Consider the following 14,593-nt stretch of genomic DNA (forward strand, 5'->3'; position numbering starts at 1 on the left):
CTCTCTTCAACCTGCATGATGTCTGGGTCTTAGTTATATTTTTACCCCACACATTTAGAGCAGAGTATGGAAAGTACAGAAGGAGTAGATGAGAGCCACGGTGTGTTTGGGGGTGTTCTTCTGACACACAGTGTCTTCCCTCACACGTTCTGTACAACTCTGAGGATGCGAGTCTCGTCAGGTCTGGTGTTCCCCACGGGGGAAGGATGGGGCACAAAGCTCACACTTCTACTGTGTCCCCTTGCTGACAGGTCATCAGCATTGGTTCAGTGCTGCATTTTTGGTGCCCAGCAATGACTAGCCTATTGCTGTTGGGATAGATTCCAAAAGGTTGGAGCAGACTCTGAGGTGACAAAGACAGACGGATACTCGTATTAAGCTTAGTTATGAAATCATCATTGCCGAGCATGGGTTTTGGAGGAGGATGAAAGTGCATTAGTTTCCACAGAGGCTTGGTTTCCGAGTAAAATGAGAAAGGCTTTCTTTTTAGGTGAGAGAATTAAGTTGTTCAGATTACCATATGACGTCATTCTTTCCTTGTTTACATGTATTCTGTGTACTAGGGATCATAGGGAGGCAGATCCCTCCCAACAATACTCTTACTATCATCTTGACTAGCATCTGTCTTCCCCGCTGAGAGGAGGCAGAGTACTTTGTTCAGGAAGACACATAAGGAAGCTGCTGTTCAAGTCACCATGGAGGTGGGAACAGAAATTTAACCAGTTGGCGCTTGTAGTCTCGAGTCTCCGTTTTCTGTCATGACCCTTATCAGGGAAGGGCAAACGTTGAATACCAGCATTGCAGAATTCAGAAGACTTTTCGGTCTCTCTTCCTGTTTGCTTATTTACAATTTGTTCTTGTGATCAATGGCTGTTGGAAAGCCCATTGCAGTCACTGAGTCTCAGTCTCTACTTGTGTAAACAGGGAGAATCACATGACCCCATTGAACAGTGCCCAGTGAAGACACCAAAAGGGGGCAGAAATATTTCAGAATTCCCAGAACTTTCTCTCCTACTTTACCTGAGGATCATCTTCCAGCTTCCCATGTCTGTCCATTGTTGATATTCAAGTCGGAGCCACTTCTTTCTTAATATCTATTTGCAGGGCTCCATTGTCCCAGAGATTCCTGAGGTATGCCACAGAAACCACAGTTTCTGGGGCCGTGCAGACCAGAACATGGGTCAGAGTGATGGTAAGGAACCAGTGTAATTTCCAGATGCTATCTTCTCAGATCTCTCCCATCAAATATGTGGCCTGGTCACCAGCAATCCACCCAGAAAGGACACACAGGAAGCCCAGCAATTTCACCTCTACCAGCTCAACTCCACCAACCTTTCTGGATGCTCCCTGAGCATATAGCGGTCTGCAGAGGACTAGGAACAGAATGTTGACAAGTACTCAGATTCACCCTTGAGAAGCTCGCTATCTCAGGCTAATAGGTCTGGAGACCAACAATGGGGCTAGAGGGTGGAGAGGACAATAATAGAACTAGTGCTGGGGGGACAGAAATTTCCCAGAGGAGGAAGTGGTTGGTTATAGGTGTTCAAGGAGGCTGGTGAGGGAAGACCCTAACACAGGGGATTGTGTTGGAGCTGGGTTTGAAGGATGAGTAGGTTCCTTCTAAGGGGCACAGGGGCATTTCCAGGCAGAGGAAGCTTCATGGGTAAAGATGTGCAGACCGAGCTTGTTTGAAGGACTTCATGTATTTAAAGATAGAGGCAGCCATGGTGACAAGGGCAACTTAGAGATTTAAGGACAGCGACTGCCTGAGGTTCTGTAACCTTTGAGATTACCGATAACTTGACCGAGTTGTTTATTGATTTTGGACAGAATATGAACTCAAAAGTCAATCTGGGAGTGTCCACAATGCTTTGTCAGCATTGCTGGCTGAGGGACACCTGCTAGTGACTGCAGTCCAGCCGCACCCCCTTTTCTGTATATACGTCCCAGCCTCAGTGAATCACCACTGGTGGGAAGGGAAGCTCCGCAGACACAGGCCAGCAAGGACCAGCACACACTGCTGAACAACAGTAGAGGAGATTCACAGGGAGAAAGTGGCCATGGACCTGATTCCAAGCTTTTCCATGGAAACCTGGCTTCTCCTGGCTACCAGCCTGGTGCTCCTCTATCTGTGAGTAACTGTCTAGGCTCATTGCCTCTGGAACCGTGGACTTCGGTTGCTAATCAGCCCCCGCCCCCTTTTCCTTGTCTGTTTTGAGGATCGAAAGAGTTAACAAAGGGGACGTTGCTTAAGTGTTGGGTGCTTCAAACATGCTAGGAACACATAAAGGGTTATTACTGACCTCACCAGATCTGCTGATCTGCTGAAGCCGCTACACCTCAACTCCCATTTCTGTAGCTGGGAGGTAGAGTGGCATTTTTGCTCCTAGGGATCATCTTCTGCTTGACTACCAGCTGGGACCTAGACTAATCAAGCAGAATTCAGCAGAGGCAGAGAAATCAACAGGCCCCAGTGCTCTGGGGTCCTCACCCCCTTCTCAAGCTGTGGGCATTCTGGAGACAGACGGAATGGCTTGGGTCTTTGTCTCATTATCTTCACCTTCTGGTCTGTGTCCGCTGCAGGAGACGTGTAGAAGGACTGGGACTGTGTCTCTCAGGTGGTCCTGCTCCCCTCCCTCTACCACCAGGCATCATGTACTCAAGACACCCGGTGCACCCAGACTCCCAGAGGGGCTGGAGATGCCTTGCCTTCCTCTCCTGACTGGCTCTCCCATCTTTTCTCTGTCCCTCTCCTAGCCATCGTCCGACCCTGTAATATGCAGAACTCCTTACTCCTAAGTGAGCATCTTTAGAGCTGAGGAGACTTGACAGATTTCTTAATATTTTATTCATTTAATCTTTTCTTTCCAGTCACTGGGAGGGGTAGCATTAGTATAGAGATTTCTTTACCCATGGTATGAAATCTGCCAGTAGCCACAAAGACAGATCGTGAAAGCCAATTTGGATTTTATTTTATTTTATTTTTAATAATTTTTCTTTTGTTATATTAGTCACCATACAGTACATCCCCAGTTTTTGATGCAATGTTCCATGATTTATTATTTGTATATAACACCCAGTGCCCCATGCAATATGTGCCCTCCTTAATGCCCATCACCAATTCCAATTTGGATTTTAAATACGTTTTTGCCTTTATGTTACACTACAATAGAAAGAATCGAACCATCTAGTAGAGGAATTCCTTTCAGTGGTGGGATTCCCGGCACCGTGGAGCAGGTTGGGAAAGGACTTAGTTTCACAGCGTGGGTAGGGACAGACCCTCCATGTCACATTTGACCTCTGTCTCAATTTCACTTTAAGTGTAGGTTATAATGGGGACATGAACATAGAACACGGGGATGTCATTTTCATTTTCTGAGAGAAAGGTTAGGAATGCTGGGTATTGTGGCAACACATTTTCTGTGTGATGACATTTAAGAGTAATTGATGTGGTTTAATTTCATTCTATTTAATAATAGGTTTTCTACTGAGATAAGACTATTTCCAACATGTTCTTTCTTTCTTTTTTTTTTCTTTTGTTTTTAAGATATTATTTATTTATTTGATAGAGAGAGAGAGACAGCGAGAGAGGGGACACAAGCAGGGACAGAGGGAGAGGGAGAAGCAGGCTCCTTGCTGAGCAGGGAGCCTGATGCAGGGCTCAATCCCAGGACCTTTGACCTGAGCCAAAGGCAGATGTTTAACGACTAAGCCCCCCAGGCGCCCCCCAGCGTGTTCTCTGAGCAATACAACAGGGCTGTTTGTTAGCTTTTGACTATAAAGGTACATAGATAACCTCAGCCTTCTAGAGTAATGTTGGCAATATGAATTTGATGTACCCATATATACTTCTATGACATAGATTGTGTATTTTTTAAATACATGGGCCCAGCAGATTATTTTAATCTCTCAGCACAGGTGAGTAGTGAGACTGTGAGCCAGTACTGATGTGAGAAGCATTCAGATAGGACTGGGGTTGGAGTGGGAGAATATTCCTCCCTCAGAGCAGACCTCCGAGAGATACTCCTTGATCCTGGTCCTACAGAAGTTCGTCACAGGACTGCAGGGTTAGCATCTCATCTGCTAGAAGCCAGGGGACAGGACCACCATGTAAGCCACACTGTGTAGTCTGTCTGGTAGTGGGGCTGTCACTGGATATTGTCACCACCAGGCAGACAACCGTGTAGAATGAGAAGACACTGGTGTAGCCAAGAGTCAGTAGCTGTAGACGGTGCCCTCTGCATGCAATGCAATGTAATGGCAATAAAAGTGAGTAGCTTTATTTTTAGCCCCTTCAGTTGTACTAACAGCAGCATGACTTTACCAAGAAGAAGGAAGCTGGAACGAATCAGAAAAATTCACCCAGCTCACCCTCTGCCTTCTTATGGAGCCATGAGTTTAGACACTAAACCAGATATTTCCTTGGGACCAGTGTTGCTGACACATTCACTCACTTGCTTGGCCTCACTTGGGAGCTCACGGAGCTCGTCAAATATTTAGAAACAGGAAGTGAGTTGTTGTGGTGGTGATGGCAAGAAAGGAACAGAGGTGGGACTAACCAAGGCCACCCCCAGCTTCTGGCATTTGGGACTCATGTGTGCAACTGTTCTGGAGGTAGCATCCAGACACTCAGCTGGGTCTTGCTACGGCCCTCTGCTGGTCCCACAATACATGTCTGTTCGTGCAGTTTTGTGAGTTTATTTGACTATATAATAATATAAGATTTGCCGGATTTACAGAATATTTGGAAACTGTACTGTGTTAAAGGTTAGACTCCAGAGATGAGGAGACATGGTCTTCATTCCGTTCTATGGAACATTTTATCATTACTCATTTTATGTTGCATAACATGTATTCTGCTGTCAACTGGAGGTATCTGGACTTTGGAAGGCCCCCTATCTGTTAGGTGAAAGCCTTGTGGGGCATGTGACCATTTCTACCTAGCATCCTTTCCTACCATACTTTCCTAATTTGCCTCTTTGGCATTAGCCTTGTAGGCCTAGCAAGTTCATGGTTAAAATGGTTTCTGGCGGCTCCTTCCCTCAGCCTGTCTTCTTCCTCCACTCTGCCATCTCTCAGCAACACCTAAGTGGAAGGCTTGCAAGGATGCAGTTGTGGGTTTGCACACGAGACCCATGAGATGATTGCAAGCAGGCCCGCCATAGGGAGCACCACCCATAAAGGGTCTGAGACAGTTGATGCGCAGAGGCAGTAAACGAACTGCTTGGTGAGTGACCATCTTGAACAAAATGAGTGTACCTGACGCTGTGCTGAGCAGGTGAGTGTCACAGGTTGAAGGACCAGATGCCATGAGGGGAAGAATGGTCTGGAAATGGATTGTTTCCTTACTGATTCTTTTATATGGTATCACTTAGGGCACATGTGGGTCAGTCCCCCTTCTCTGCAGCTCAAGAGAACCAGAGTGCCTGACAACAGAGACTTGGGTGGAGCTGAAAGCATCTCACTTTTCAATGAGGCCAGTGGAGCCTTGGACACAGTTTTCATTGTACAGAAATAAGAACCCTGTCGTTGCTCAAACCCTCCCTATGAAGATAGATATAAGAAGGACCACAGCCCACAAGGAACAGGGCCTACAAGGAAGGAAAAACACAAGTCTCTGAGCAGACCATCTGAACATTTTCGTTCTAAGCTGTCAGTAACCTTCAGCTCTTGAGTGGATGCAATTAAGCCAAATCTCTTCATCAGAGGAGAGAAACAATCTTTCCTCTTTCCACCTAGAATGAGAATCTCCAAAATCATGGATGAGTCATTTACTAAATAGGCATGAGTGAATTTCCTGGAAGAAATAAGCATGACCCTTTTAGGAGCACTCAAGTGTGGAAACACTTATCAAGTCTTCACTTTAGGTTTGGGACCATGAAGATTTCAGCTGCTCTTAGCGAAGCATCATGACGTTTTGTGGGGCTCACAGTGGAGGTGGGAAAGGAGATGATGAGTGAATGTAATTATTGCTGTTGGAATTGCTGTTATTATTTCTGGCCGACATGTTACCTCCCTCCCTTGCCTGTCCCAGTTCTGCGTCCATGACGGGCCAGCCCCAGCGCCTATTCCACCATCCTGTGACCTGGTTTTCTCTTTCACTTTATAGATACGGGACCTACACACACGGACTTTTTAAGAAGCTGGGAATTCCTGGGCCAACACCTCTGCCTTTTGTGGGAACCATTCTGGCCTACCGAAATGTGAGTATTGTTTGAGCTCCCTCTTTCGCTTCTTATGGCTGTCAATCCCAGCTTAGTTTCATCGTAAAAAGGCTTCTCCTTGGGAGAAGTGCTTAGGTTTCAGACTTTCCAGAAATCATGTCACAGGCCCCACCCAGCACATAGCCAGGTCGACCCCAGGGCTCTATCGTCAGCTGTTAGGAGCCTCAGGGTTTGCCTCAGTGGGCAGCCCAGCTCTCTGGCTGCTTCAATTCAGGGCTTGATGTTCTAGCAGCGAGAAGAGGCTTTTGTTTCTGGCAGGTGTGGATTCCCAGGAAGGCATCATCATATTCAGTTTTAGGAGAAGAGCATCAAGGGGGTCCACACCAGTGGTCCATTAAGCTGTGTATGCTAGAGTCAGACTTTTCTGTCACAGTACGAGCTCTGGGTAGCCTTTTGTTTTGCTGGATAGCTCTGGAACTTCAGTTTATTGGGCAGCCCAACTTCACCTTGGGAATGTGCACGTACTGGAATTCTGTCAAGCATTGCCACCCCCCTGCAGTTATTTCCAAGCTGTACCTCACCCGTTGCTAATGGCGCCGTGTCTTGGGATTTGAGAGGTTGCCCCAGAGCTCTCTGCTTTCCTTCTCTACCCTCATTGCAGGCACCTTCTGGGTGAGTTGAGCAGGGAGGGAGCTTTGCTGACGGGAGGTGGTGCTTGTCTATCGACTTCAGATTTTAATCTTCGATTGAGTTCTGTGTATGTGTGTGTTGTTTTACGCAGAAAGCTAGAACCACTCATACGAAATCACTAGAAAAGAGATGCTTTGACAAAATTATGAAGAAATTAATGTACTGAATGGAACGTACTAGCGGACACACAGACTGATGGAGATGGAGCCGTTGTGGCTCATCCAGCTCTGATGGCTTGTCCGAGGCCCAGCCCCTGGACAGAAGGTTAGGAGCTCACAGCAGAAGGCCGCAGGCAGAGTCTCACGTGCAGGCTGCTCTCTGCTGTGGAGTTCCTTTCCCCCAGACCTGAGGCTTGTTTCTCAGATCCCACTGCTCCCTGCTGAGACCCTCGGTGCCCAGTTAGCACCTACGAACTTCCTGGACTTTTTCTCTCTGAAAAAGCACTAATTTCCTTTCCACTTTTCCTTAATACCAGCACCCCAAGATCCACATCTCTGGGACCCTGTGTTGCATGGTTAGAACATCAGAATCACAGCTGAAACTTAGGGACGGGACGTTTTGTTGTTTTTTTCTTAAGTGACAAAAGTGAAAACTCTTATCAGGTATTTTAATTTGTTCTGCCCTTTGTGGAATGGTGGCATGGTCCCCTCCTTCTGTGTTGGCTGGGTGACTGGGAGGCAGAATCCACCTTGTCTTTCATTCACTCATCTCTCACTTTCTCACTCAAGAAACATGTGTTAGAGTTATGTAAATTTGCTAGACTAAAAGAGGTCACTGGTGTCTTAATATCCTAAATCCACTGGAATTCTAGTAGGGCTCCTGAGATCAATGACCAGGATGCTGACTGGGGGTTTAGAGGGTTCAGGACACACTGACTCCCTCAGCTACAGTTTCCCACGTGGCCCTGAGGTAATAATTCACAGGGTTCTGAGATTTAGAGACAACACATGCACAGGCCAAACACGCCAGTAATACCGAGGTTATGTAGTCTTCACAGACGGGGTAAGTTGTTCAGTATCTATAACACATGCAGAAAATTCAAGAGGGACTTGAATTTCTCCATTTCAATATCCTCTTGTTTTCTCTCCTTTCCAAAAAGACACCTGCGAATAAGAGCTTCCTTGTCACTGCCAGTGAGAGGTAGTAAGCTGCACTTCATGCATCTGAGTCATTTTTGTCCCTGTGGGAGATAGGGCTCAGCACATTTAGATTAGTAATCTGTTTTGTTTCTTCTTGCAGGGTATTACTGTTTTTGACGAGAAATGTTTTAGAAAGTATGGAAGAATGTGGGGGTGAGTATTCTGGAAACTTCTATTGGATAGGCTTATTACGATGAAGCTCCCGTGGTGTGATCAGTCTCAGTCGAGAGCCCCTTGGGATGAAGCCTGCTGTAGTAAAGCTTCTGGAACCTCTGCTTCCTGGGATCCCCTGCATCACCAGGTGTGCAAGTCCAAGTGTGAATCAGGCCTGGAGAGATACAGTGTGGTGCTGGGATGCTCACAGCCAGGATTTTCTCTCCCTGCACCTCTTTATCTTTTCTGGTCACGTCCTCAGAAACTGTAGGGCTCTGAGTGGCATGGGCCATATGCAACGTGATGGCACGGAAGGAACCCAGATCTCTGGATCACCACTGGTTCAGCTCCACTGTCCCTTCCCACATTCAGTACTAGTCAGCTCTGGGTGGAGGCAGTGTTACATCGTGGGCCCCAGTTCTGACCTTAGTACATGGTTCTCATGCTTGGCTGTGGGTAGGAACCATGTGGGAGAGCTTGTTAAAAATACAGATTCTTGAGCCCCATCTGCCGGTAACACTGGATCTGGAGGTTGGAGGGCGGGGGGTCTCAGGAATCTCAGTTTGACTGTAGTGGAAGCTGTATTAGGGCCATGTGAGATCATGAATATATACAGTAACCCAAAAGCACTGTCCCTTGTCCACCCAGGTGTTTTTGAACAAACAGGATGGGACGAGGGAAATCATCCAAGAAATATGATCAGGCTGCTGGGAGAGTAGACCTGAGTGCCACCTCAGTAACTTCTATCACTGCTTCAACACTACGTGTACATGACTCCCACTGAAACACACTGAGTTTTAGAATACTGTTTGGCTACTGTTTGAATAAGTCAAGCAGAGAAAGACAATTAGCATATGGTTTCACTCATGTATGGAACATAAGAAATAGCAGGAAGATCGGTAGGAGAAGAAAGGGAAGCAGAAGGGGGGGTAAACAGAAGGGGGAATGAACCATGAGAGACTATGGACTCTGGGAAACAAACTGAGGGCTTCAGAAGGGAGGAGGGTGGGGGATGGGATAGGCCGGTGATGGGTAGTAAGGACGGCAGGTACTGCATGGTGCACTGGGTGTTATATGCAAGTAATGAATCATGGAACTTTACATCAAAAACTAGGGATGTACTGTATGGTGACTAACATAATATAATAAAAATTTGCTATAAAAAAAAAGAATACTGTTTGGAGATGGGTAGCATTTAGTGTAGTGTTCTCATCCATTTTTAGGTGTGACCACAAAACCATTTGAAATTCCCCTATGACATCAAAGAAAAAATAGAGGCCTTGTGTGAATCTTTCCTTTTGTTCTAGTACATGCAAATGATTTATAGAGGAAACAAAATAAAATACTTATTTACGGTATAATTAAGCTTAAAGTAAACCTCATGCTGGTTACAGACTCCCATTAACAGGCCACAATGACAGTCAAGTCAGGCTAGATAGGGATGGATCACATATAAAGAGTCAGCTTTGTGTGAGACATGTGCAAAAGTGGGCTTGCCCTGCTGCTCCGGGATGTCACATGAAGCCCAAGGAACCCACACCTGGGACCCACATATAAGAATAAATATAAGTAATAAAAAGGAAATATATCTAAAATGAGTTATATATATTTTTCTATATTTCTTTTTCTCTTTTGTTTCAAATTTTTCAGACTTAATGCTATCAAGGACCTCTCTCACTATTAAGAATAATATTTCTTTTCAAATGTAACTGGGAAGCATATTTTAGTAAATAGGCAAAGAAATAATTCATAATTTTGCCATCACTTTTGAGCATTCCAAGTCTTTTCATTTGCAGACATATCTTACATATGTGTGATCAGTGTATGCACACTTTTCATCTAATATTTTCTCCTATGCCTTTCATGTGTTTGATATACCTTCAAAATTATAATTTTTAGTGACTGGGTGGGTGGACTCTCCATTATTTTTTTTATTCCTAGATAATTTACTTGCATTCAGTTATTTACCTCCCTAACTTCCTTCTTGTTAATATAGATAAATTATTGGAAATATTTGACATACTTCTAAAATATTTGAAGCATTTTTCAACAAACAAAAAATTATGGAGAATACTCCAGGAAATACCCACGTACACATCTAAACTTAATTAGTGTTCTCATGTTTTTTCTAACCATGATCTCAGAGAATGGATTAGGTACCATCAGGATAGAAGTCTGGACTTCCAGGTGTGGCTGCAGCTGCAGAAACTGTTGTGTTAAGTGTAATCAGCTCTGTTTTCCCCACACAGGTTATATGATGGGCGACAGCCTGTGTTGGCTATCACGGATCCAGACATGATCAAAACAGTACTAGTGAAGGAATGTTATTCTGTCTTCACAAACCGACGGGTAGGCATGAATTCATTTTAAATTTACATAGTTATTTATAAAACTTTTATTTCAAAATAAGAGTAAATTCACAGGAAGTTTTCACAGGAGGTCCCATGTCATGTAACCTTCAAGCTGTTTCCTCTAAGGTAATATCTTGCTTACCTATAGTAGAGTGTCCGAGCCCAGTTTGACATTAGATTTCAACAGTTTTATATGCACTCATGTGTGTGTGTGTGTGTGTGTGTGTGTGTGTGTGTGTGTGTGTGTGTGTGTGTTGTTCTCTGAACATTTACCTTACATGTAGATTTGTGTATCCACCCTCCCAGTCACGTTACAGGGCTGTTCCATCACCAAAAGTCTCTCTCTTCCTAACCTTTTATAGGCAGGGTGTGTAGCTTGTCTCTTCGTTGTCTCAGGGTCTTCAGCAGAGCACACATTTTTTTTTTTTTTTGATAAGGCCAGTTTATCCTTTTATCCTTTTATGGGTTGTGACTTAGGCATCAAGTTTGAAAAATCTTCACTTGGCCCTAAGTCCCTAGGATTTTCTCCAAGTATTTAATTTTTTGTTTTATATTTAAAATGTAAATCTTATGTAGTGTTATGTTTCACACTTAAGTCTGCGATCCATCTTGTGTCAATGTTTAGCGTTGATTGTGAGGTGTGAAGTGTAGGTCAAGGATCTTTGTTTTTGGCCTATGGATGTCTAATTGCTCCAGCACCATTTGTGAAAAGGCTATACTTCCTCCACTGAATTGGTTTTGTACCAGTATCAAAATTGAGTTGGACCTATTTGTGAGTGTCTGTTTCTCATTCTCTGTTCTGTTCATTGATCTCTGTATCTCTCCCTCTACCAATGCCAGGCTCTCTTGATTATTATAGTCACATAGTAAGTCTCCGCATCATGAACACTGATTGTTCCCATTTTATTTTTTTTTTGGGAATTGATGTAGGTATTTTAGGTCTTTTGCTTTTCCACACAAATTAGAATTAGCTTATCTATGTTTACATAATATTTGCCGCCTTCTTTTTTTATAGTAATATTTTATTATTATATTATGTTACTCACCATACAGTACATCCCTGATTTTCCATGTAAAGTTCAATGATTCATTAGTTGTGTATAACACCCAGTGCACCATGCAATACATGCCCTCCTTACTACCCATCACCAGCCTATCCCATTCCCCTCCCCCCTCCCCTGTGAAGCTCTCAGTTTGTTTCTCACAGTCCATAGTCTCTCATGCTTCATTCCCCCTTCTGATTACCCCCCCTTTCTTTATCCCTTTCTTCTCCTACCGATCTTCCTAGTTGTTATTTTCCATAGATGAGAGAAACCATATGATAATTGTCTTTCTCTGCTTGACTTATTTCACTTAGCATAATCTCCTCCAGTGCCGTCCATGTTGCAGCAAATATTGAGAAATCGTTCTTTTCGATAGCTGAGTAATATTCCATTGTATATATGGACCACATCTTCTAAATTCAGTCATCTGTTGAAGGGCATCTCGGCTCCTTCCACAATTTAGCTATTGTGGACAATGCTGCTATGAACATTGGGGTGCATATGGCCCTTCTCTTCACTACGTCTGTATCTTTGGGGTAGATACCCAGTAGTGCAATGGCTGGATCATAGGGTAGCTCAATTTTTAACTTTTTAAGGGACCTCCACACTGTTTTCCAGAGTGGCTGTACCAACTTGCATTCCCACCAACAATGTAGGAGGGATCCCCTTTCTCCACATCCTCTCCAACATTTGTTGTTTCTTGCCTTGTCAATTTTTGCCATTCTAACTGGCATAAGGTGGTATCTTAGTGTGGTTTTAATTTGAATTTCCCTGATGGCTAATGATTTTGGACATTTTTTCATGTGTCTGTTAGCCATTTGTATGTCTTCATTGGAAAAGTGTCTGTTCATATCTTCTGCCCATTTTATGATTTGTTTATTTGTTTCTCACGTATTGAGTTTGAGAAGTTCTTTGCAGATCATGGATAACAGTCTTTTATCTGTAGCGTCATTTGCAAATATATTCTCCCATTCCGTGGGCTGCCTCTTAGTTTTTCTGACTGTTTCCTTGGCTGTGCAGAAGCTTTTTATCTTGATGAAGTCCCACAAGTTCATTTTATCTTTTGTTTCTCTTGCCTTTGGAGATGTGTCATGAGAAAGGTTGCTTTGGCCGATGTCGTATAGGTTGCTGCCTATGTTCTCCTGTAGGATTTTGATGGATTCCTGTCTCACATGGAGGTCTTTCATCCATTTGGAGTTTATCTTTGTGTATGGTGTGAGAGAGTGGTCAAGTTTCATTCTTTTGCATGTAGCTGTCCAATTTTCCCAGCACCATTTATTGAAGAGGCTGTCTTTTTTCCACCAGATGTTTTTTCTTGCTTTGTCAGAGATTAGTTGCCCAAAGAGCCGAGGGTCCATTTCTGGGTTCTCTATTCTGTTCCATTGGTCTATGTGTCTGTTTTTGTGCCAGTACCATGCTGTCTTTGTGATCACAGCTTTGTAGTACAGCTTGAAATCTGGCATAGTGATGCCCCCAGCTGTGTTTTTCCTTTTCAAAAATTCCTTGGCGATTCGGGGTCTTTTCTGGTTCCACACAAATTTAAGGGCTGTTTGTTCCAGTTCTTTGAAAAATGTCATTGGTGGTTTGATCGGGATAGCATTGAAAGTGTAGATTGCTCGGGGTAGCAAGGACATTTTAACTATGTTAATTCTTCCGTTCCATGAGCATGGAATATTTTTCCATCTTTTGGTGTCTTCTTCAATGTCTGTCAAGAGTGATTTGTAGTTTCTAGAATATAGATCCTTTATGTCTCTGGTTGAGTTAATTCCAAGATAACATATGATTTTTGGTGCTATTGTAAATGGGATGGATTCCCTAATTTCTCTTTCTTCAGTCTCATTGTTCGTGTATAGAATGCAACTGATTTCTGAGCATTGATATTGTACCCCGCCACATTACTGAATTGCTCTATAACTTCTAATAGTTTGGGAGTGGATTCCTTTGGGTTTTCCATATAGAGTATCATGTCATCTGCGAAGAGAGACAGTTCTACTTCTTTACCGATTTGGATACCTTTGATCCCTTTTTGTCGTCTGATTGCTGTTGCAAGGACTTCTAGTACTATGTTGAATAATAGTGGTGAAAGTGGGCATCCTTGTCATGTTCCTGATCTTAAGGGAAAGGCTCCCAGCTTTTTCCCATTGAGAATGATATTTGCTGTAGGCTTTTCATAGATGGTTTCTATGAGATTGAGGAATGTAGCCTCTATCCCTACACTCTGAAGGTTTTTAATCAGGAAAGGATGCTGTATTTTGTCAAATGCTTTTTCTGCATCAATTGAGAGGATCATATGATTTTTGAATTTTTCTTTCTGGATAAAATCCAAGACACTGATCGATTTGGGAATGTTGAACCACCCTTGCATCCCAGGTATGAATCCCACTTGGTCATGATGGATAATCCTTTTAATGTACTGTTGGATTCTATTAGCCAGGATCTTGTTGAGGATTTTGGCGTCCATATTCATTAAGGAAATCGGTCTGTAATTCTCCTTTTTGATGGGGTCTTTGCCTGGTTTGGGGATCAAGGTAATATCAGCCTCATAGAAGGAGTTTGGTAGCTTTCCTTCTGTTTCTATTTTTTGAAATAGCTTTAGGGGAATAGGTATTATTTCTTCTTTGAATGTTTGGTAGTATTCCCCAGGAATACTGTCGGGCCTGGAGTTTTGTTTTTTGGAAGGTTGTTTATCACTGACTCAATCTCTTCATAATTAATTGGCTTGTTTAAAAAATCAATTTCTTCCTGTTTCAGTCTTGGTAGTTTATAGGTTTCCAGGAAGACCTCCATCTCTTCAGATTGCTTAATTTATTGGCATAAAGCTGTTGATAAAAGTTTCTAATAATCCTTCCAATTTCATTGGTGTTGGTTGTGACCTCTACCTTTTCATTCATAATTTTATTAATTTGGGTCCTTTCTCTATTCTTTTGGATAAGTCTTGCCAGTGGTCTGTCAATTTTATTGATTCTCTCAAAGAACCAGCTTCTAGTTCTGTTGATCTGCTCTACTGTACTCCTGGTTTCTAATTCATTGATTTCTGCTCTAATCATGGTCAA

The 14,593-nt window shown here is 43.4% G+C and overlaps 1 protein-coding gene across 1 annotated transcript in view; it reads left to right on the forward strand.

The window, feature by feature from the left end:
- Positions 1-1,946: 1,946 nt before the first annotated feature.
- The window catches only part of LOC148110466 (cytochrome P450 3A12-like), a 36,683-nt gene continuing 24,036 nt past the window's right edge, over positions 1,947-14,593 (forward strand). The window contains exons 1-4 of the mRNA XM_087867553.1: positions 1,947-2,131; positions 6,110-6,203; positions 8,094-8,146; positions 10,396-10,495. Of these exons, the coding sequence (XP_087723679.1) occupies positions 2,061-2,131; positions 6,110-6,203; positions 8,094-8,146; positions 10,396-10,495 (318 nt within the window). The 5' untranslated portion in view covers positions 1,947-2,060. The remainder of the gene's footprint in view (positions 2,132-6,109; positions 6,204-8,093; positions 8,147-10,395; positions 10,496-14,593) is intronic.

Source organism: Ursus americanus, chromosome 2, assembly GCF_024610735.1.
Source record: "Ursus americanus isolate L20-20 chromosome 2, mUrsAme1.1.p, whole genome shotgun sequence".
Lineage (NCBI taxonomy): Eukaryota > Metazoa > Chordata > Mammalia > Carnivora > Ursidae > Ursus > Ursus americanus.